Source organism: Eschscholzia californica, unplaced genomic scaffold, assembly GCF_041429995.1.
Source record: "Eschscholzia californica isolate CP2 unplaced genomic scaffold, dmEscCali1.0.p SCAF_3, whole genome shotgun sequence".
NCBI classification, from domain to species: Eukaryota; Viridiplantae; Streptophyta; class Magnoliopsida; order Ranunculales; family Papaveraceae; genus Eschscholzia; species Eschscholzia californica.
Genome location: NW_028238420.1, coordinates 59862969 through 59886888, shown reverse-complemented (window position 1 = coordinate 59886888; position 23920 = coordinate 59862969). Strand labels below are relative to the sequence as shown.

Genomic DNA, 23920 nt, shown 5'->3' with positions numbered 1-23920 from the left:
TACAAGACACTAGAGACTAATTTTCTGCTAGGGCAGTAACTCAAATGATAGACCTTGAGTTGGACCAATAAAAGAAAACAATAATGCATGATGTGACTATCAAGGAATAGGTGATCGTTATGTATCAAGCTCATTGGGCATATGAAGAGGATGAAGATATGCATAATCGTTTCAAGAGGGTCCAATGTGCCCCGCAACAAGAAGGGGACTAATGAATTGATTTTGAGTACTTTTAAACGTTTGTTACTTTGATTGTTTAGTCTATGTTTATCTCTATAAATGTTAGAGATTGTATGTTTAATTCTCAATATATCCGAAAGAACTTTCTGTGCCCCATTAGCACGGGTTACACCCTCGTAGACGATATCTTATAAGAAAGTAATTATTTTCACAAATTGGAGTTTGATACCAGTTGTTTCCATATCATAATCTGCATTAGGAAAGAGCCGCCTAACTTACCTTATGAACCTAGAAGGCTAGAACCCAAGGGCAATAATTAGTAAAGAAGTGAGAAGCACATTGATATTAGGAATGATTTAGCACATCCAAGAGCAGGGTTATTTGCCGATGTATATGCTTGGGCTACATATTTGAATCGATCTTTGCTTTCTAGTGTCACTTAATTTGGTAGATTAAATTGTTTTTCTTTAAATTTAGGGTAGTTAGATGTACGTATCTCACACGAATATCCTCTAAAATTACCCACTAGTAAACAATAACAAAGATCAAGTCATCCGATTTTGCATAGTATCATCCCAAAGTTATGTCAAAATAATCGGTGGTCAAAGATCGCCAGGTAACTAACTACTTAATTAATTCAAAGTTAAGTCAATAAAGTACTTCACTTGAGACCTTTTCATAATCTTCATTTAATTAAATGCGTACAAACATTATCTGACATCCACGTGTTCATCCTTAATCTCTTAGCTGGATTTAGAAATAACGTCTTTTTCAACAACCTGTTACCTGTCCACTTAACGGATATTTTCCGTGTTTAAATGGAGTTGTTAAAACGCGCGTTCCCTTTCTTATAAAAACCCAATTCCCCCCTCTCTCTCTTCTCTATCTCACTCTAAAACCCTACTTCAAAACTCACTATTCTACAGAGACAAAGAAAATCACGAACTAAATCTCTTACTTAAACTCAAAAAAGCACAATGGAGATTTTTAGTAATCATCATCAACGTCAACTACATACAAACCCATCAAGTGTCTCCGATTTCCGGGTAATCGATGTATCTTCTCCTATATCGGATTCAAGTTGTAATTTTACTAGAACTACATTTTCGGACGAAGAAATAGTATTAGCTTCTAATAAACCAAAACGACCCGCGGGTAGGATGAAATTTAAAGAGACACGCCACCCAATTTACAGAGGAGTAAGACAGAGGAATAATGGTAAATGGGTATGTGAAGTTAGAGAACCAAACAAAAAAACAAGAATTTGGCTTGGTACTTTTCCCACACCAGAAATGGCTGCGCGTGCTCATGATGTTGCAGTTATAGCCCTTAGGGGAAGATCAGCTTGTCTTAATTTTGCCGATTCCGTTTGGCGATTACCCATTCCAGAATCGTTGGATGCTAAAGATATTCGAAGAGCAGCGACGGAAGCAGCTAAAGCTTTACATCCGCCGGAATTAATGGAAGAGAGTAGTTCGATGGTGAATTCACCAGTGAATTCAGTGGAAAACTGGTCGGAAAAAGTGTTTTATATGGATGAAGAAGCAGAGTATGGAATGGGAGGATTTCTTGCTGACATGGCAGAAGGATTGTTGTTATCTCCACCTCCACTCAGAGGGTTCAATTCGGATGACGTGGAAAGCAACATTGAGGTCTCTTTATGGAGTTATTCTATTTGATGCCACGTAATCGATAGTCGAGGGTTGTTGACTTGGTCATTGTTGGATCCTTGAATTTTATTTGACAGGATCCCAATTTTGTGTAGTTTTTCCTCCCTATCTATATTGGCTAAAAATAATTATAACAATTTCTTTTGGTCATTATAGATATGAAGATTATATACTAGTCTATAAATTTTTACATGATAATTCTAAAAGAAGCAGTAATCTATTTTAGATTTTCCATACTGTTTCAAACATAATCAAATACAATTTGAATTTTATGCATAATATTAGAACAAATAATTGAAAATCAAACAATAATGTTAGTTGTATATTTATTTCGTGTGAATGGGTTAAATTATATGTGATATATTAAGGAGTCGAAGTCGACAATTTGCATTCTTAAAGTAACACGAGTTTGTGTCTTTCGTTTTGGAGTAATGAAATCATGAGAACAATCAGCCCAAAAAGTTCTCTATGCATAGAGAATTTTGTGGCTCGTGGCCGGATTTTCTCGTGGCTTTTACATCAAATCCCTCGTTCCCAAAAAGGTTATCTAGATGGAGCCCGGAGTTTGTCTAGTGAGTGACGAAAGCGCTCGCCTTACTTGGATGCCCACATGGGCTGAAGCCGAAGTCTTCGAGTTGCCTCCGACCCAGAGTCAAGGTTTCCAGGGTGCTAGGTTATATTGCCACACAGAGTTTGGAATATATCTTGAGTTTTATCGTAGAGGAAGGTCATCTTGGCATTTCTGAACAATATTGTTTTAGTGAAAGTGATTAGAACTATATCTATGAGACGTACAAGGATGAACTGAGCATATGAGTAGCCAACCCACAAGACTTGTTTATTATATCTGAGGCAAATTTTTTTTGTCTAGTTTTCATATTATCATATGCGACCCCTATTATTTTGCACCTAAAAAAAAAACCAATCGTCGTTCACTAATATTGGAGCTTGTAACAAATCAACTTTATGGAGTCCCGCCAAAGAAAATGAATGTAAATTAGACGACCAAATTTTGGTCAATCTAGTTGAAATCGTGAGTAGTTTTTGTTCATTATGGTTCAATAAGGTGGTTCTAGTTAAGTGTGAAGATGCAACCAAAGCTAGTGGAATTTTTAGTGTTATATGAGGTATTTGTTCACTGTCTGGAAGCGTTTATAGGTGCCCCTCCTTTTTTACTCAAGCCCGCTTTCTTTCTTCGCTCCCGCGGGCTAGGCAAGTCACAGGCTGGGCCAAATTCATGTTGGGCTTGAACAACAAGGACTTAGGCCAATCCAAAGTCCACGATAGGTGTCAAGAGTTAAGGCGGACCGACCTAAGTAAAGAAAAACGAAGAGTGCCTTTAGAGGCACCCTCACTAACAAATAATCAGACAATCGAGGATTTTTGCAGACAGGAGCAATCTAAAGCATAGCTGCACTTCTGCATGCTCGAAAATCATTCAAGTTTGTTTCTTACTACATCTTACTATTTATATAGAGAACGCATTTCGTGCCACCTTGTACAGCAAATAGGAACCAAAAAAAGGTATGGTCATTATTTGTTATTCTTTCATAAAACAAATGAAACAGAACGTAAAAAATCAAAAAAGATGTGACTCTCAAATATAGACCCATACTTAATGTTATGGGTGGTCAGGCCGTGAAGATCATTTATGGTCTTTTTGAGTTTACAAGCATATAAATAGCAGGGCCGGCCCAAGTATATTGAAGGCCCCAAGCGAATTAAAAAATTGGGGCCCATACAATGGATATTAGAAAAAAAAAATTAAATAAAATTTAAACAGTGCAAATGATTGAAATTAAACCCTTGACCTTTTATCCAAGATTAAACTCTTTACTACTAGGCTACACCTTAAATTATGTTTGAAAATGGTTTAAAGAACAATTAGTTTTTCGAAAGTTACATACGAAATAGGAACACATGAGGCCCCTGATTATTTGGGGCCCAAAGCGACCGCTTTGGTGGCTTGGTCACGGGCCGCCCCCGATAAATAGGGGAGTCGAGGTTAAAATTTGTTGTAAATTAGAGCTTCTTTATGTTGTCTACCGTTAGTTTCGTTTCCCCCACTACTCTCCAAAAATCAAAGGAAAACGAAATTGACAGTTTCAAGCACTTCTTCTGCTACCCATTTTTCTTCTTTGTTCTATGACCGTTTGGTAGCGGCAATGTAATTCTTCTCCATTTCTTTGTTTATCGTCTGCTTTTCATACGTCACTTTGTCTCTAAAAGTGCAAAAGATGTCTACCTATAGCCTACATGACAATATGAATATTTGGCACAGGAAAATACAATAACGAATATGCGACTTCATCGGTGAAAATAATAACTCCAAGACAAACAATATTGAATCAGAGGTAGTTTTATTGATATGTTGAACAAGTATATATAGATTTTTACAAGATAAGTTTACAAAATTTGAAAGAACAAAATAAAAGTTCTGATGATTACAAGTATACAAATGAGATATTTCTACTTACAAAGAAATGTAATTAAATGAGAAAGAAATAATCTTCCACTCATTCTTCAACCTGTGGAATACATGGAAGGGCCCTCCAATTTATATAGGGCTTCTATATTACATTTATGTATAGGTAGTATTATTATATTAAAATATTCGTTTGGATTATAGAGTTGGTGGAGTAGTTGGTCAAATAATTAAGGTCTAAGATACAACTCTTGTGATTTATATCATGTTTTAAGAAATTTTTCTTTTACAAGGGTGACTAAAGAACAAAGGTAGACATGAAATAACAAAGCTTATCCAAATTCTAATTTAAAATTGTTTTAATATGTAGTTTAGTGAAACCAATTAAAGTTAAAGTGTTAAACACACCCTAATTAGTAGGAAGTTCAACACTTTAACTTAATTACATATCTTATATATTAAAACTGCTCCGTCAGTTATCCAAGGGATAAGTCTGACCATCTATTTTTATTGTGAGTTTAACAGAGATCACACCCAATGGCTGGTATAGCTTCATATAAATTAACTCAAAACAGAAGGTTATTAGTGTAAATCAACGAAAATCGTTTAAGATATCCCTACAAGAGGGGTCTGTCGCGTCCGTAAGACGCAGCGAAAACCTAGTTCTTATACTTTTTTTATCATTTTTTTTCTAATTACTCTTCAAACTTCAAGCTCAAATTTCTATTTCATTCTCTACAATGGTATGTTACACAATTACTTAGAGATAAATTTGTTACAAGGTATTGATACATCATTAAAATGTGATAAGCACGGTACGCTTAAGTTAAACCAATAATGAAAGAGGCCTAAAGCCCGACAAGAAAGAGCCTCAAATCCGACAACATTTACTTTATTTAGTGCCTAAATTACATGGAATAAATCTTGGTGATAAGCTGCTTCCACCGAGACTCGCTCCCACAACCTCATAGGCTTAAGAGAATGTCCTACCACTACACCAAAGGGTGATGGACTGCTTAAATTCTTATTGTTACTTCTAGTAAGTTCAAATATTTATGTTGATTAGTATATAATTTCGTTATCATCTCATTATATTGTTACGGCTCCAAAATAGTATTCATGTGACTCCGAAAAAAAAATAGATCAAGATTTGGTTAAATCACAAACAGTCAAATGGATGAGGTTTGTTATCTATTGAATATGAGTTAGTTGAGAATGTTGACATTGCAATTGTGATTTGTGATTTGTGATTTTGCGTAAAAAAAAAAAAGGTGTTTAAGTAATCTTTGTTCCATATCTAATTTTAACATCTATAAATTTTATAAAAAATGACAACTTTACATCTTTTTCAACTTAAAGTGCAGGGGTTTCGTCGATACGTTTGCCTAGACCCCCTGAAAGTCAGGCGGTACTGGTTTGTTATTATTAATATATACCAGAATTACTTCTAATGTGTGTTTTTCATGTCATCATATAGTCTCTTACACAGTTTTCAAAACTTAGCTCCCTAAATTTACTTCCCAAAATTTGTAAAGCGAGGGCAAAATCTTACTTGAAGGTAAAATTATAAAACAGATGGAAGCTCGTGGTTCCTCTATTCTTTTTTTTTTCTGAAACCAAGCGAAACCATATTTCATTAATAAGTGATATAATCAAAAAGTTACATGGATGATAATTGTTATTTCTCTGAAAACTACATGAGAGTTACATAAGATAAGTTCATAGAACTTTCGAATGTAAAGTGCTTTATGAAGGGAAAGAAATTGACCAGACATAGACTCAATGAAAAGACCCTAAAGGTCGAAAGATGAAAAGATCCTTAAGATCGAGAATGAAAAGACCCTAACGGTCAACAAAAATATAACTAAGACTTAAAATACCCCAGTCGGTTGAACCACCACCGTCATTATCAGGAAGTCGCCGCCATCACTGAAGAACCGCCAATTTTATTATACTAAATATATTGAAATACTAAATTGCCTCTCTCTTCTACCTTCTCCGCACCACCACCACTGCCACGGAACACACCATTAAGAACACCACCATCGCTAAAGACCACATACAACACTACCACGAAACACCACCGACTACACCACCTCCACAAAACACCACAGAACCCACCACCACCACCATTGAACACAAACTCTTACTCATTTCTTCACACTATCATCACCACCACCTTCACTGGATCGCAAATCCGCCACCACCACCACTAAAACTACCATAAACACCACCATATCCGAGTACCAACACCACCACTAATCACATTACCACAACCACATCTTGCCATTAAAATCAAATCACTCCACCACCATATCGAACCCCACCACCACTAAACACCACCGAAACTCACCCAGATCCAAACACCAACACCACCACTAAACCACCACCACAACCAGATCTGAACACCAATGTCAAAACCACCAGCACATCCAAATCCCACCACCACTACCACCCGACACCACTGAAGACACCACCAAAAACCCAATAACACTGCCACAAACTATTCAATGGTTAAAAGAGAAAGAGAAGAAAGTTTTACTAGACGAGAAAGAAAACTTGTTGAAAGCGGACTAATGGAGACTTAAAACCAGAATTATTGGGGAGATGGTGTGAAAGTTTGATTCTCTGTATCCTTTCTTGAGGGATTCAGAGTGATTTATATTGATTAAACTTTTTGGTAGTTACAAGACTTAGTCAATTGTATAGATTACATAAACCAAACAATAATTCAAAATTCAAAAATAACAATCGTTGGACTAGTTTAACTGATTCCTAATTTGTAGGATCAGATCTCTCTAACAGCCCCCCTCAAGCTAAACGACCAGATCTTTAAGTGAAAGCTTGGAGCATAGGAATTGGTGTCGTGCCTTAACCAGTCCCTTGGTGAAAATATCCGCGATTTGGTCTTTAGTTGAAACAAATTCCACACGTAAAGACCCCCGATTTACTCGTTCTCGTACAAAATGATAATCTAGATCAATGTGTTTTGTGCGAGAGTGAAGTATTGGATTATGAGCCATGTATGTGGCACTAATGTTGTCACAGTAAATCGTCGGCGGAAATTTTAGAAAAACTCCAATATCTTTAAGCAAATGTTGAATCCATACAATTTCTGCAGTAGCAAATGCCATTGCCCGATACTCGGCCTCGGTGCTACTTCTTGAAACTGTTGGCTGCTTTTTAGAAGTCCATGAAATCATATGATTTCCTAAGAAGACACAACTGCCTGACACAGATCTTCTAGTGTCCGGGTCGCCGGCCCAATCAGCATCCGAATAACCATTAATATGAGTTTCCAAACCATTCAACTTAAAACCAGAGTTTGAAGAATAAAATAAGCCTCTTCCAAGAGTTCCTTTCAAGTACCGTAAGATTCGTTTGACTGCACTAAAATGTATACTAGTCGGAGATTGCATAAATTGGCAAACCTGATTTACCGAATAGGTGATATCAGGCCGTGTTAGAGACAAATATTGCAGTGCTCCAACAAGGGACCGATAGAGTGTAACATCGGTAAATGGTTCTCCGTCATTTTGGGACATTTTCTTTCCGCATGAACTCGGTGTCGATACTGGTTTGGATAACAATAAATCAATTTTATTTATCAAGTCCAATGTGTACCTTGATTGAGTAATAAAAAGACCAGATTCTGTCCTATTCAATTCCATTCCAAGAAAATTGTGTACATCGCCCAAATTCGTCATTGAGAACTCCATATTCAACTTTGAGATTATCGAAGATAAAATGTTGGAATCTGAGCCGGTAATAAGTATATCGTCCACATACAATAGCAAAATCGTGATCGAAGTAGGAGTTTGATAGATGAATAGAGATGTATCTGATTTGGAACCAATAAAACCCAATTCTTGGAGATATGATGTAAATCGAGTAAACCAAGCACGAGGAGCTTGTTTAAGCCCATAAATTGCTTTATGTAAACGACAAACATGAGTCGGAAAATTTTTATCCACAAAACCAACTGGTTGCTGCATATAAACTTCGGTATCAAGAAAACCATGCAAGAACGCATTTTTGACGTCTAGTTGTTTAATTTGCCACCCTGATGAAATTGCAACACTCAAAATAAGGCGGATTGTGACTGGTTTGACAACCGGAGAGAAGGTTTCGTCATAATCCAGTCCATGTTTCTGAGAATAACCTTTCGCCACTAAACGTGCTTTGAAACGATCTACACTCCCATCACTCTTTGTTTTAACTCTATATACCCATTTGTTGCCGATCAAATTCATTCCATTCTTCATAGGAACTAAAGACCATGTCTTGTTTCTCAAGAGAGCATTAAACTCATCTCTCATTGCTGCCAACCACTTAGGATGTTTGCTGGCCTCTGTAAAACAGCTTGGTTCCATTGGCAAAGGTGGAACAGTCGAAAGAAAAGCAGTAGAAATATTGTGGTTAGATGCAAGCAAAGAAGTAATAACCTTAGGTTTAGATATACCTTGCTTTGAACGGGTCGTCATTTGATGTGTTGGCCGAACCGACGAGGGAGGAGTTGGGACTATCACGGTCTGGTTTTCAGGAGGTCCAGCAGTGACGGGAATGACATTATCTTGAGCTGAAGACGAATTATCGGAAGAAGAAGACGTCGGAGAGGAAGACGTCGGAGAAGAAGAAGGCAAAGATGACGATGAGGGCATTGATAATTGATTCTGTTGTTGGGTTGAGTGATTAAAATCTAGGAAGATCCATTTGGGTGCATCATCAACCTTGATTTCTTTAGAGACATCATGCATCGATGGTAAAGCATACGGGAATAAACTTTCGTCAAAAAGCACATCTCTTGAAATAAAAGTACGACGTGTTTTCGGATCAAAACACTTGTAGCCTTTATGGATATCACTGTATCCAACAAAAACACAAGGATAACTTTTATATTCCAACTTGTTTTTCCGATATGGAGTCAAAAGTGGGTAACAACGACAACCGAATACTTTCAAAAATTCATAATTTGGTTGTTGGTCAAATAATAAAGAAAATGGGGTCTGATTTTTCAAAATTGGAGATGGCAATCTATTTATCAAATATGTTGCCGTTTGAAACGCATCAGCCAAAATGATTTCGGGAGGTGACTTTGATGTAGTAAAGCTAATCCAGTTTCGACAATATGTCGAATTTTTCTTTCAGCCATCCCGTTTTGTTGTGGGGTGTGGGGACATGAAAACTGATGTGAAATTCCACATTCGGAAAGAAAAGTACTAAAAGAATGAGACGAATATTCACCCCCACCATCACTTTGAAATATTTGAATTTTTCGTTGAAAACGATTTTCAACAAAGGATTTAAAGAGTTTAAAGCAGTGAAATGTTTCAGATTTTTCTTTTAGAAAATATAGCCAAGAAAAACGAGTATTTTCATCGACGAAGAGCAAAAAGTAGCGATAACCAAGTGAAGATGCAACCGGAGAAGGACCCCATAGATCCGAATGAATGATAGAAAGAGGAACTGTTGAATAATTTTTAGAACTTAAATAGGGAAGACGGTGGTGCTTAGATAACACACAACTTTCACATATGTTCTTTGAAATTGATTCATCTGGAATTGAAATAAATTTATTAGATAAAAGTTGATTGAAACAACGAGCATGAGGATGCCCTAGGCGCATATGCCAGACATTGCTTTTTATTTTAGTACCTAAGTAGCAAGAATTTAAAGACCTAACAGTTTTATTGAAATCACGAAATGCCTTTCCCGAACACTGATAGAGTCCCCCTTTTTTAAGACCTTGAAGGACCAGCTTCCCCGTGCGTCGGTCCTGCACATAGAAATGATACCGGTCAAATAGAACAAAGCAATCAAGATCATCGGTTAGTTGAGAAACAGACAATAAATTTTTGGATATAGTAGGCACATGAAACACATTCTTTAACATAAGTGATGAAGAGGGAGAACCAAGTTTTACATCACCAATGTTAGTTACTGGAAGAAGGGTACCATTACCAATTGAGACTTGATCATGTCCATGATATGGACCTCGGTTAATCATATTCGAAGCATCGTTTGTCATGTGGTTGGAGGCTCCCGAGTCGGCATAGTAATTTGGATCAGCCGAGATCTCACTTGGTTGGTACGCAGCGAAAGATTGAGGGACATCATTTGGTTGGTATGAATGATCATCTCGATGATAACAATAGTAGGCTGTGTGCCCTGGACGCCCACAGATTTGACAAATAACTTGCTGATTTGGGCTGCCAAGAATGGAGTTCTGGTTCGGTGAAGAGCGATTATGATATGTACCTAACTGGTTTTGATAGATTGAACGACCTCTTCCTCGGCCTCTTGAGTCAGTACGTCCTCCTCGGTATCCACCTCTCGGCACATAAGGTTGACGAGATTGAGGTTTTTGGTTTGAGTACTTAGATTGACTGGGTTGAGTTGATTTTGCCACTAAGGCAGCAGAAACAGATGCATTGGAAAGGGATTGTTGTTGGTTGATTTTCATTTCTTGTGTATAAAGGAAGGGTTGTAATTGACTAAAGGAAGGCAGATTTTCTCTAGTCTCTATGGCAGTAACAAAGGCTAAATACTCATTACCTAGACCTCTAAGGGTATGTAAAACTAGCTCTATATCCGGAACAGGAGCATGAGACGCAGAAATGGCATCGGAGATTTCTTTTATCTTACCAATATATTCAGCCATTGATAAGTTGTTCTTCTGAATGGTTTGAAGCTGGAGGATGAGTTGAGATTTCCGAGCAGTATTCTGAGCACTAAAGGTATCTTGTAAGTAGGTAAACAAGTCTTTAGAAGTTTGGAAGTCTGGAGTCTGGCATAAGATCGATGGAGAGAGGGTGGTGTGAAGCCAACTTATCAAAGTTTGATCTATCCTAGTCCACTGTAGAAAGGCCGGATTAGGGACGTCGAGATCAGTTTCTGGATTACGAATCAAAGAGGGAGGTGGGGTAGAAGATGGTTCAACATAGCTAAACAAATCCTGAGATTTCATGATGGGTACAACCTGCTTTTTCCAAGTAAGGAAATTAGTATTATCAAGCTTTATTGAAACTAATGGAACTAGATTTGTGAGGCTAGGGTAATGGTAAGGTGTTGTGGTGGAGGTGGAGGAGTTAGATACTGAAGCCATTGAAGTCAGAGACGAGAAAGAGAGTTCGAAGTCGAGAAGAAAAGCCTAAGCTCGTGATACCATGTGAAAGTTTGATTCTCTGTATCCTTTCTTGAGGGATTCAGAGTGATTTATATTGATTAAACTTTTTGGTAGTTACAAGACTTAGTCAATTGTATAGATTACATAAACCAAACAATAATTCAAAATTCAAAAATAACAATCGTTGGACTAGTTTAACTGATTCCTAATTTGTAGGATCAGATCTCTCTAACAGATGGAAAAGAGTTAGTTCCCCTATTCCACAACAAACCAAAAAGGCAGTCTTCTTGAGAGATTCAAATGATGGGCGTGCCACGTAGAATTAAATGAAATACCAAAAAGAATCACTATCAGAGACAAACATAACCCCACCTTCCAACGTGTTAAAACTTAATAGGTCACTATTGCTGACAAACATAACCCCACCTTCCAACGTGTTAAAACACTTGGCCAGAAATAGAAATACAAACGTCTTTTTCGACAGCCTTTTTCCCCATCCCAGATATTTTCCTTCTTGTTTAAGTAGTTAAAACGCGCCTTCCACTTTTAACTCTATAAAAGAGGCAACTCCCTCACTCTCTAAAATCCACTTCAAAACTCATAATTCTAGAGAGAGAGACAGAGAAAAACTCACAGAAACTGAACTCTCTTGCATGACTCAAGAAACCAGTAAGAATATTTCCAGTAACCACCATCAATATCAAAATCAATTAAGTACCTACCCATCAACTGTCTCTGATTTCCGGGTAATGGATGTATCTTCTCCGATGTCTGATTCAAGTTGTAATTTTAGTGGAAATACATTTGCCGATGAAGAAATTGTATTATTAGCTTCTAATAAACCAAAACGACCCGCGGGTAGGATCAAATTTAAAGAAACCCGCCACCCAATTTACAGAGGAGTAAGACTAAAGAAGAATGGAAAATGGGTAAGTGAAGTTAGAGATAAGAAATCAAGAATTTGGCTTGGTACTTTTCCCACACCTGAAATGGCTGCCCGTGCTCATGATGTTGCTGTAATTGCACTTAGGGGAAGATCAGCTTGTCTTAATTTCGCCGATTCCGTTTGGCGAATACCCACTCCAAAATCGCTGGATGCTAAAGATATTCAAAGAGCAGCAGGGGAAGCAGCTAGAGCTTTACATCAGCCGGAATTAATGGAGGAGAATAGTAGTTCTGTGGTGAATCCAGTGGAGAACTCGTCGGAGAACAAGTCAGGTAACACGTCGGAGAAAGTGTTTTATATGGATGAAGAAGCAGAGTTTGGAATGCCAGGATTCCTTGCTGACTTGGCAGAAGGATTGTTGTTATCTCCACCTCCACTCAAAGGGTTCAATTGGGATGACGTGGAAAGCAACATTGATGTCTCTTTATGGAGTTATTCTATTTGACGATTTGACGCCACATATATAATAGCTAGTCAAGGTTTCTTGACTTGGTTATGGCTGGATCCTTATCCCTAATTTTATCTGGAAGGACTTCCTAATTTTGTTTAGTTTTTCCTCTCTATCTATATCTGCTTAAAAAATCACTATTACAGGTTCTTTTTGTCATTATAGGTACGATGATTATTTACTAGTCTTTAAAATTTCATTAGTTGATTCTAAAAAATTTGTAATCTATATTAAGTATTAGAATTTAGATAGAGCTATACATATAATCAAATAAAATGTATATTTCATGCATGATTTTTTAATGAATGAAAGAATATTGAACTACAATGTGAGTTATATATTTATTTCATGAGGAGGTTAACTTAGTTGTGATTTATCAACCTATTCAAATCGACATTTTTTATTCTTTAACTTACGTGACTTCGTGTCTTTCATTTTAGAGGGATGAACTCGTACTAAAACAATCTGTCCAAACAGTTCTCTCTACGTTAAGGGAATTCGTGTGGGTTTCCTCTTGTTTTTGACATCAAAGTGTAGTTTGTAAGACGTAGCATTCGCCTTATCAAGTCCCCACATGGGCTCAAGACAAAGTCTCCAGGTTGCCTTTGATGCTTATCCAGGTTCGGGTCTTCTCGGTTATATTGGCACACAAGAGTTTTACATATATTTTGAGTTTCTAAACGAAGAGGAAGGTCATCTTGGCGTTTTTTAACAGTGTTGTCTTGGAGAGATTGTCCCAGTGACATATAATTAGAACTTTATGGGATGTAGGAGGGTGAACTAAGTGTTTGAGTAGCCAGCCCGCAAAACTATGTTTATTATTTTGAGGCAAATATTTTTTGTTCATATTGTCTTGTGGAGATGTTAAATGTAAAAATACTAAGGTATATCCCGTGCCCTAGGGCACGAACACTTGTATCAATCAAATGTTACGATTTTTTTTTATATTTTATTGAAAGCGAGATTTTTATTAGTTACTGTATTATTTTTTTTGTTTCTTTTCTCTTAAATAGTTATTATTTTATTAAAAGAGAGAGATTTTTAATTTCTTTTTTCAACCCTTGAAGTTTATTTTATTTCTTTTTTCTTAAATTAGTTATTTTATTTCTAATAAGGAAACGATTATTGTTTTTTAAATAGGTAATTTTATTTCTATGAAAGACTATATTTTAAATTTTGAGAAGGACTTCTGGACTATATAATAAATTTTGAAGGGTCTCCGATCAATATACATATTTGAATAAGGATGTTTGTCTCAGTCATCATTTTCCCTTCTGTTTTATTATATAGACTAGGGTATACCCCGTGCCCTAGGACGCGGACACTTGTATCAATCAAATGTTACGAAATTTATTGTTATATTTTATTGAGAGAGAGAGAGAGATTTTTATTAGTTATTATTTTTTTGTTTCTTTTCTATTAAGTTAGTTATTATTTTATTGAGTAAGAGATATTTTAATTTCTTTTTTTAACTATTGAAATTTATTTTGTTTCTTTTTTTTCTTAAATTAGAATTTTTATTTCTAAGAAGGAAATGATTTTTAAATAGGTAACTTTATTTCTAAAAAAGACTATGTTTTAAATTCTGAGAAGAGCTTTTAGACAATATCCTTTATTAAAAGAGGATTTTTATTTCTAACAAGGAAATGATTATTGTTTTTTAAATAGGTAACTTTATTTCTACGAAGGACTATATTTTAAATTTTGAGAAGGGCTTCTAGACAATATGCATAATTAAAAATAAGGATGTTTGTCTCAATTATCGTTTTCCCTTCTGTTTTATTATATAGATACTGACTTAATTTGTTGTTTGCTGACTTAATCTAATAAAATAATAGTCCTAATCGTAGTTAACCTTTATCAAAAAAATGACTTCAAATAAAAGTGAGTTAGCAAGTCACAAATTAAATCAAAATTCTTTTTTCGCGTGATACTCCCGTTGTGGTATATGGGCCCTCCTATAATTTGACAGAGTGCTACAAATTTTCAACCACCCACTGCAATTGTAAGGACAAAAACAGGATTCAATTATTAAGGTTAAGTGGACCTATTGAGCTTTCAACAAAAAAACAAAAAAAACTGGGTCCATTGCGATGTTTTTTGTAGCACAGCCAAAATGAAGATATTTTATTAAAAGAATTAAAATAATTACAATACAACTTTAAAGAGCTCCTTATTTATAGGTATGAAACTCCCATGGCTAATTTATGTTTTGCTATGCACATATACCGTCACGATTAATGTGATATTTAAGATGTAAAACAAGGGTCCAAGCAACCGCTGCTAGAAACATGACGCCAACTTGTTTCTTTTTTCGAAATCATGCAGACGGATTCATCACGAAAATAAATAGCATATTGCTGAAAGCAACACAACATTCATAAGAAAGCATAAATAAAAATTTCTCTGGCCTGGAAATTGAATGTAAATCAGAGGACCAAATTTTGGTCAATCTAGTTGGAATTTTGTATAGTTTTTGTTCATCATAATTCAACAAGGTGGTTCTGGCACCACTCTTTGGTGCAGCTTTTGGACACCCTTCTTAAGCCTATGAGGTCGTGGGATCGAGTCTCAGTGGAAGCAGTTTGACATCAAGATTTATCCCATATAATTTAGGCAATGACAAGTAAACAATATAATAATTTTGTTAGGCTTTAAGCCTCTTTCATGTTGTTGGACTTTAGGCCTCTTTCATGTTGTCGAGCTTTAGGCCTCTTTCATTATAGTTTAAATTAGGCGGTTATCGTGTTCATCACATCATCATGATATATCAGTGCCTTGTAACGACTAACGTAGATTGTAGTCGATTTCTCAAAAAAAATCAATAACGTGATTCTATTTAAATTTTAAGATGCAACCAAAGCTAGTACAATTTATAGTGTTATGTGAGGTTATTTGTTCAGTGACTGGAAGCGTCTATATGGACCCCTTACTTTTTTACTTGAGCCTATTTTGTCTCTTCGCTCCCACGGGTTGGGCCAAAATCCTGTTGATCTTGAAAAACCTAGACTTGGGGCAATCCAAAGTCCACAAAAGGCAGAACTGAGTAAAGGAAAACGAAGGTTACCTTTAGAGGTTCCTATAAACTATGTCAACAATCAGAGTTGTATGTGTAGTCCTGTTGATATCGACCAAGTCATGAGTTCGAGAACAATTAGGGACATTTGCATTATTTTATCAACACAATACTTATATATCACTCCTTTCAATTTAAAAAAAAAATATATATATATATATATCGACCAATATCCAATACCAATACCCCTGTGGATATCGACCAATATCCAATACCAGTACCCTGTTTTATAATTTCTCTTCAAACTACAATCTCACATTTTTATTTCATTCTCTGCAAGTTATTACACAATTACATAAAGGCAAGTTTCTTGTTTCTTTAATTTTCTTTGTTTTTATTTATTGTTTATGTTTAAATTCTTATGTTATTTCTAGTAAGTCAAAATATTTTTGTTGATTAGTATATAATTTTGTAATTACCTTATTAGACTGGCACAACTCCAAAAATATTTATGTGACTCCGAAAAAAAAGAATTAGATCAAGATTTGGTTCAATCACAAGCGGTTAAATGGATTAGTTTTGTTATCTATTGAACATGAGTTAGTTGAGAATGTTGACATTTTAAATGTGATCAGTGAATTTGCATCGAAAAATACAGAAGAGCGGTATTTTAAGTAGTCTTTGTCTTCTAACTAATTTTACCAACTATAAATTTTATTAAAAAGTGACAACTTTTATATTTTTTTCAGCTTAAAGTACAAGAGTATCGTCGATAAGTTTGCTTTAGACCCCTTAAAAGTGACGGTAGTACTGGTTTGGTATTGACATATACCAGAATTAACCTTCATTTCATCATATGGTTTCTATACAGTTTTTCAAATCTTAGCTCCTTCAGTTTAATCCCCACAATTTGTAAAGGTAGGGCAAAATCTTACGGGAAGAAAAGTAAAATTATAAAATAAATGGAAGCTTGTGGTTCCCCTATACTAGAACAAACCAAAAAGCCAGTCTTCTTGGGAGATTCAAATGATGGGCGTGCCACGTAAAATTAAATGAAATACCAAAAAGGTCACTAATCGGGACAAACATAACCCCACCTTCCAACGTGTCAAAACTCAAATAGGTCACTATTGGGACAAACTTACCCCACCTCCAACGTGTCAAAACTCAAATAGGTCACTATTGGGACAAAACTTACCCCACCTCCAACGTGTCAAAACTCAGATAGGTCCCTATTAGGGACAAACACAGCCCCACCTTCCAACGTGTTAAAACTCAAATAGGTCACTTGGTAGGGACAAGCATAACCCCACCCTCCAACGTGTTAAAACACTTGGCTAGAATTAGACATACAAACGTCTTTTTCAATAGCCTTTTTCCCCCTGCAAGATATCTTCTTTCCTTAAATAGTTAAAACGCGCCTTCCCCTTTTAACCTTATAAAAGGGGCAACTCCCTCACTCTAAAGAGAACCACTTCAAAACTCACAATTCTAGAGAGAGAGAGAGAAAAAAAAACTCACTCTCTTCCCTGACTCAAGAAAGCAGAAAAAACCATCAACATCAAAATCAATTAAGTACCCATCCATCAACTGTCTCCGATATCTGATTTCCGAGCAATGGATTTATCTTCTCCGTTATCAGATTCAAGTTGTAATTTTAGTGGAAATACATTTGCCGATGAAGAAATTGTATTATTAGCTTCTAATAAACCAAAACGACCCGCGGGTAGGATCAAATTTAAAGAAACCCGCCACCCAATTTACAGAGGAGTAAGACTGAAGAAGAATGGAAAATGGGTAAGTGAAGTTAGAGATAAAAAATCAAGAATTTGGCTTGGAACTTTTCCCACACCTGAAATGGCTGCTCGTGCTCATGATGTTGCTGTAATTGCACTTAGGGGAAAATCAGCTTGTCTTAATTTCGCCGATTCTGTTTGGCGAATACCCACTCCAAAATCGTTGGATGCTAAGGATATTCAAAGAGCAGCAGGGGAAGCAGCTAGATCTTTACATCAGCCGGAATTAATGGAGGAGAATAGTAGTTCTGTGGTGAATCCAGTGGAGAACTCGTCGGAGAACAAGTCAGGTAACACGTCGGAGAAAGTGTTTTATATGGATGAAGAAGCAGAGTTTGGAATGCCAGGATTTCTTGCTGACATGGCAGAAGGACTGCTGTTATCACCACCTCCACTCGGAGGGTTCAATTGGGATGACGTGGAAAGCAACATTGATGTCTCTTTATGGAGTTATTCTATTTGACGAATGGACTCCACATAATAACTAGTCAAGGGTTCTTGACTTGGTTATGGCTAGATCCTTCCCTAATTTTATCTGGAAGGACTTCCTAATTTTGTGTAGCTCTATCTATCTTTGCTTAAAAAATCATTATTACAATTTTTTTTGTCATTATAGGTACGATGATTGTATAGTAGTCTTTAAAATTTCATTAGTTTTTTCTTTGTTGAACTTAAAAAGTTTCATTACTTAATTCTAAAAAAGTTGTGATCTATATTAAGTGTATTTCATGCATGATTTTTTAATAAATGAAAGAAAATCAAACTACAATCGGTGTTGTATATTTATTTCGTAGGGAGGTTAACTTAGTTGTAATTTATCAATGCGGGCAAATCGACATTTTATATTCTTTAACTGACGCGAATTTGTGTCTTTCATTTAGGAGGAATGAACTCATACTAAAACAACATGTCCAAATAGTTCTCTCTATGGGACGGGAAATAGGGAATTCGTGTGGGCTTCCTCTTGTTTTTGACATCAAAGGTTTGGTTCTTAAGATGTAATCGGAATGGAGCCCGAGGTTTATCCAATGACGTAGCATTCGCCTTTCTAGTGCTCACATCGGCCCAAACCGGAGTCTCTCGGTTGCCTTTCATGAATATCCAGGTTTGGGGGCTTCTCCGTTGGCACACATGGGTTTTACATTTATTTGGAGTTTCTAAACGAAGGAGAAGGTCATGTTGGCGTTTTTTAACAGTGTTGTTTTAGAGAGATTGTCTGCGTGACATATAAATAGGACTTTATGAGACGTACGAGGGTGAGCTAAGTGTAAGAGGGTGATCAGTGTTGTTTTACATATATTTTGCATGCAAATATTTTTGTTTACGTTCTGTGGTGAGAAATGTTAAACGTAAAAATATCTGGACTTAATTTGTGGTTTTTTGACTTAATCTAGTAAATTAACAATCTTGATCGTAGTTAAACTTTTCACGAAAATGACTCGAAGTAAATTACAAATTAAGTCAAAATTCTTTGTCCACATGATACCCCCTTGTCGAATATAGGCCCTGGTACAATTTGACACATAGCTACGAATTTCCAGCCACACATAGCAATGCCAAGGACAAAACGAGGATTCAATTATTAAGGTTAAGTGGGCCTATTGGGACGTTTTTCTAACACAGTCAAAATGAAGATATTTTAATAAAAGAACTAAAAATACTAACATTACAACTTTAAAGCTATCCCATAATTCTAAGGTCTAAAATTTGGGAATAATAGGAAACCAGACCCAATTTGAAGTAATATTTGAAAAAAATTCATTTTGTAAAATTTGTAAAAGTACAACTTACCTCAAAATCAACGTAAAAATATTTATGAAAATTTCTGAACAAATCTGAGTTTGCTCTCAACAATTGTGTACATTTCCTAACAAATTTGTACATTTCTGAATAAACTTGTTTTAGCTCAAAAATTGGTTTGCAAAAATGTTTTGCATTTTATCTTTTGCATTTGACAAACACAGACCGACACTAACATTCTGACTAAAGAATTTTTCGATTTATCACGTGAAGAAAGAAATCGTTTCCGCATTTTTTGTTTTTGCTTCCGACATAAACATTTAGACTCATGCATTTTTCAGTTTGTCTTTTGCAAAAATGAAAATGTTATGCATATTATTTTTTTTATTTGACGAACTCATTAACAGACAAATAATATTTTTTTTCATGTACTATATATGTTGTTAACAACATAATTATATATGTTATCAACATTTTGTAACAAGTCAAGACAATTATATATGTCGTCAACATTTTATAATAAGTTAGAACGTTATTACATATGTTGTCAACAGTTTGTAACAACAAAATTATATATGTCGTCAACAATTTATAACAACATATTTATATATGTTGTCAACATAGAAGGGTAAAAATGAGATTATGAGAAAAATAAGACTGTCTTGTTAGCAACATCATTATATATGTTGTCAACATTTAAAAAAAAAATGTAACAAAATGAGTTTTTTTTTTTACAATATTATTTTTGAGTGGACCTAATTCTTATTTCGGCTCATCTTGTGGGTTTTTCACTAAAAATATCATTTATAACTATGTGAGTACTATGACTAAGTTCTGTTTTGCTATGCACAATATTCGAATACCACCTGATTGATGTGATATTTGAGACGTAAGGCAATGTCCCAATCAAGTTCCGGTTTAGACACGGCGCCAACTTCCTTTTTCAAAATCATATAGATAGATTCGTCACGAAAATAAATAGCATATTGTTGAAATCAACACATCTTTCATACATACAAAATAATAATTATTGTCGCCCGAAAAGAATATAGTTGTGAAAAACAATGTAAGTTGAAAAACCAGAAGTTTATGAGAAGAAAAAGGGAAAAGTAAATGAAACCTTTACTTTTTCTTTTTAAACTATAATCTCTAGCTAACAAATTAATATCGATTAAGAATCCATTAAAAATCGAAAAAAAGATACTTTAAGTTAAAAAAGTATATGTAAAGGTGCAAATCACATATTTAACCCAATAAAAATAAGACCTAAAGTTTCAAAAACTAAATATGAAGATTGATAAACAAAAAAAAACATTGGAATTTCTTCAAACAACCATGTTGATTAAATTAAGAAAAACGAAACATAACGAGAACAAAAATATGAAACCTAATAGAAAATAAGAATGGATACAAGAAGAAGAAACCGAAACAAACTTGTTATACGTGAAAGGCCGCGGCTTTGGGGAATAAAGAAAATCCTCCGGAACATAAAATTTAGTCAATAAATATTGAATCATGGGCATATTTTTTTAGTCCGAAAAATTGACTTGATCAAACATTGCTCCTTAATTTTCATCTTTTCTCTCCCTATCTCTCTCCCACTATCTCCCACACTCTCTCTCTTATTCTCTAATTCTTTCCCTCTTCTTCTCTTAGTCTCTCTTGATTTCTCATTGGCCATCATTCTATCTGTTGCTCTCACTATCTGTGTCTCTCGATCTCTTACTGTTTCTCTCTCAATATCGTAATGTTTCTCTCTCGATCTCTCACTGTTTGTCAATCGACCTCTCATTGTTTCACTTCCTCTCTCACACGGATACCGTTCTGACAACAGGAAGTGTTCCCTGCGTCGGAACGTGACATCAAGGAGGGTTTCTGGTGAGACCCTCCTTGAGGCTTTCGTGGCCACGCAACATTTCGTGTCCACAAAATGTTTTGTGATCATGACTATTTCGTGACTACAAATTATTTCGTGACCATGTCTACAGCGAGAGAGATAATGAGAGTAATCTACAATGAACGAGATAGAGATCTAGAGTGAGAACGATAGAAAGATAGTCAATAAGCGCGCGAGAGAGAGAGAGAAAAAAAATAACAGAGAAAACGAAAGCAACGAGAGAGGAAAGAGAAGAGGTGGCAATAGTGGTCGGGATGATGGTAATGTGAAGTTGTGGTAGTGAAAGTAATAAAGAAGATGAAGATTAGGGAGCAAAATATTTGATCAAGTTTCGACTAATATAAAATATGTCCCGAGAATGTATAGAAAAATACGAATTCTCTAAAAAACTAAATCCCCCAAATTATTTTTTTTCCCACAACCACAGCAGATGTGAAATACAAGGGAGACTAGTAGAGAGAGGAAACGAATTCCCTTAATTAAAGACCATACAAAAAGATGACTACAACAAGTGACAAATATAGCCCCACCTCCACGTGTTAAAACTCTTGGCTAGAATTAGAAATAAAGGTCTTTTTCCATAGCCTTTCCTCTTAAAAAGATATTTTCATTCTTTAAATAGATAAAACGGGCCTTCCACTTCTAACCTTATAAAACCAGCAACTCCCTCAGACCCTCACTCTCTCACGCTACTTCAAAACTTACAACTCACATAAACTCACTCTCTTGCATGACTCAAGAAACCATCATCAAAATCAATTGAGTACCCACCCATCAACTGTCTCTAATTTCTGGGGAATCCCTGTATCTTCTCCGTTTGGCGATTACCCATTCAAGAATTAATGGAGGAGAATAGTTGGGTGGTGAATTCAGTGGAGAACTCGTTGGAGAAAGTGTTTTATATGGATGAAGAAGAAGGAGTATGGAATGGGAGGATTTCTTGCTGACATGGCAGAAGGATTGTTGTTATCTCCACCACCACTCAGAGGGTTCAATGGGGATGACGTGGAAAGCAACATTGATGTCTCTTTATGGAGTTATTCTCTGAGACAATTTGACGCCACATAATAACTAGTCAAGGGTTATTGACTTGGTCATCTCTAGAAGGAATCCCAATTTTGTGTAGTTTTTCTCCCTATACACCCTATCTACAACTACATCGACCAAAAAGAATCATTATTACAAGTTTTTTCTTATAATTATGCTTGAGATGATTACAGGCTAGTCTATAAATTTTCGCTTGTTGTTTCTAGAAAGGATGTAATCTATTTCAGGCATTAGATTTTAGATAGAGCTACAAACTTAACAAAATACAATGTAAATTTTATGTATAATTTTAAAATTAATAAATGAAAGAAAATCAAACTACAATGTAAGTTGTATATTTAATTTACACGCACGGTAAACTTAGTTATGATTTATCAACGTATCTAAGTCGACACTTTATGTTCTTCATCTTTTGCGAACTTTTGTCTTTCATTTAGGAGGAATGAACTAATCATGCTACAACACTACCCAGCCCGAAAAGTTCTCTCTATGTGAAGGGAATTTGTGTGGACTTAGTCTTGTTTTTGACATTAAAGTCCTGGTTCCCACCGTATTTTAAATGGAGCCCGATAGCTTTGTCCAATGACGCGAGAGTTAGCCTTATCTGGGTGCCCACATGGGCTCCTCAGGTTGCCTTTGATGCTTGTCAAGGTTCGCGAGGTGCTCGGTTATATTGGCACGTACCCACGGGTTTTACAAGTATCTTGAGCTTTCAAACGAAGAGGAAGGTCATTTTGGCGTTTTTGAGCAGTTATGTTTCGTGGGTACATATATCTTGAGCTTTCAAACGAAGACGAAGGTCATCTTGGCATTTTTGAACAGTTGTGTTTGAAAGAGATTGTCTGTGTTACATATGATTAGAACTCTAGGAGACATACAAGGGTGAACTGGTGTTTGAGCAGCCAGACCACAATTATGTGTTTATTATTTTGCAGGCAATTTTTTTTTTTTTTTTGCATTGATATTGCCGTATGCCAAATGTTAAACGTAAAAAGATCGTAACTTAATTTGTGATTTACTGAAACATTCGTAAAATAGCGGCCTTCATAGTAGTTAAATTTTAAAAATAATTGTCTTTTAATAAAGGTGAGTCAGGAAGTCTCCACTTAACAGTCTGGTACTCGTAAATGGGCCATGTTATATTTGGCACATAATTACGAGTTCTTAGCCACAAATTCTAGTGGTAATGACAAACTTAACCTCGATTCAATTATTAAAGTTGAGTGGGTCTATTGGAATATGATCGTAGTATCGTTAAAATGAAGATATTTTATTAAACAAATCGATTTAAATCAGGGACCGAACTACCCTTTGACAAAGGCGGGACATGGACCCTCTCAACTTTTGGGTGCAGCCTATTTTTGAGTAAACATACATGTTGATATTTTTCCATGATTGATCCCTTATTTTTGAAGATAACTTAATAAGTCACTTGAATCAATCTTGCATTCAAGGACTTCCTAAGTTATCATGAGTCTTTGTATTTCGTCTGTTAATGGCATTACATTCTACAGTAGTCACACTTGGAAACATACTCGAAGAAATGGAATGACACACTGAAATAGTATGGGTTGCCAAACTTGAGGATAAGAATCTTATAAAATCTTAACAAATCAAACATTTACTTTT

The 23920-nt window shown here is 35.6% G+C and overlaps 2 protein-coding genes and 2 pseudogenes across 2 annotated transcripts; 3 read left to right on the top strand and 1 right to left on the bottom strand.

Moving 5' to 3' along the window:
• Positions 1 to 1055: 1055 nt before the first annotated feature.
• On the top strand, positions 1056 to 2126 carry LOC147552636 (dehydration-responsive element-binding protein 1B-like). The gene has a single exon (XM_086668886.1). The coding sequence runs from the start codon at positions 1158 to 1160 to the stop codon at positions 1857 to 1859; it is 702 nt and encodes a 233-aa protein (XP_086525012.1). The 5' UTR covers positions 1056 to 1157; the 3' UTR covers positions 1860 to 2126.
• A 4965-nt stretch (positions 2127 to 7091) lies between these two features.
• On the bottom strand, positions 7092 to 11380 carry LOC147552635 (uncharacterized). The gene is made up of 2 exons (XM_086668648.1): positions 10071 to 11380; positions 7092 to 9138 (listed from the first exon to the last, which is right to left on the bottom strand). Exons 1-2 carry the CDS (start codon positions 11378 to 11380, stop codon positions 7092 to 7094), a joined length of 3357 nt encoding a protein of 1118 aa, XP_086524774.1.
• Positions 11381 to 12015: 635 nt separating this feature from the next.
• LOC147552634 (dehydration-responsive element-binding protein 1B pseudogene) lies at positions 12016 to 12792 on the top strand (annotated as a pseudogene).
• Positions 12793 to 17428: 4636 nt separating this feature from the next.
• LOC147552633 (dehydration-responsive element-binding protein 1D pseudogene) lies at positions 17429 to 18070 on the top strand (annotated as a pseudogene).
• The last annotated feature ends 5850 nt before the right edge of the window (positions 18071 to 23920 follow it).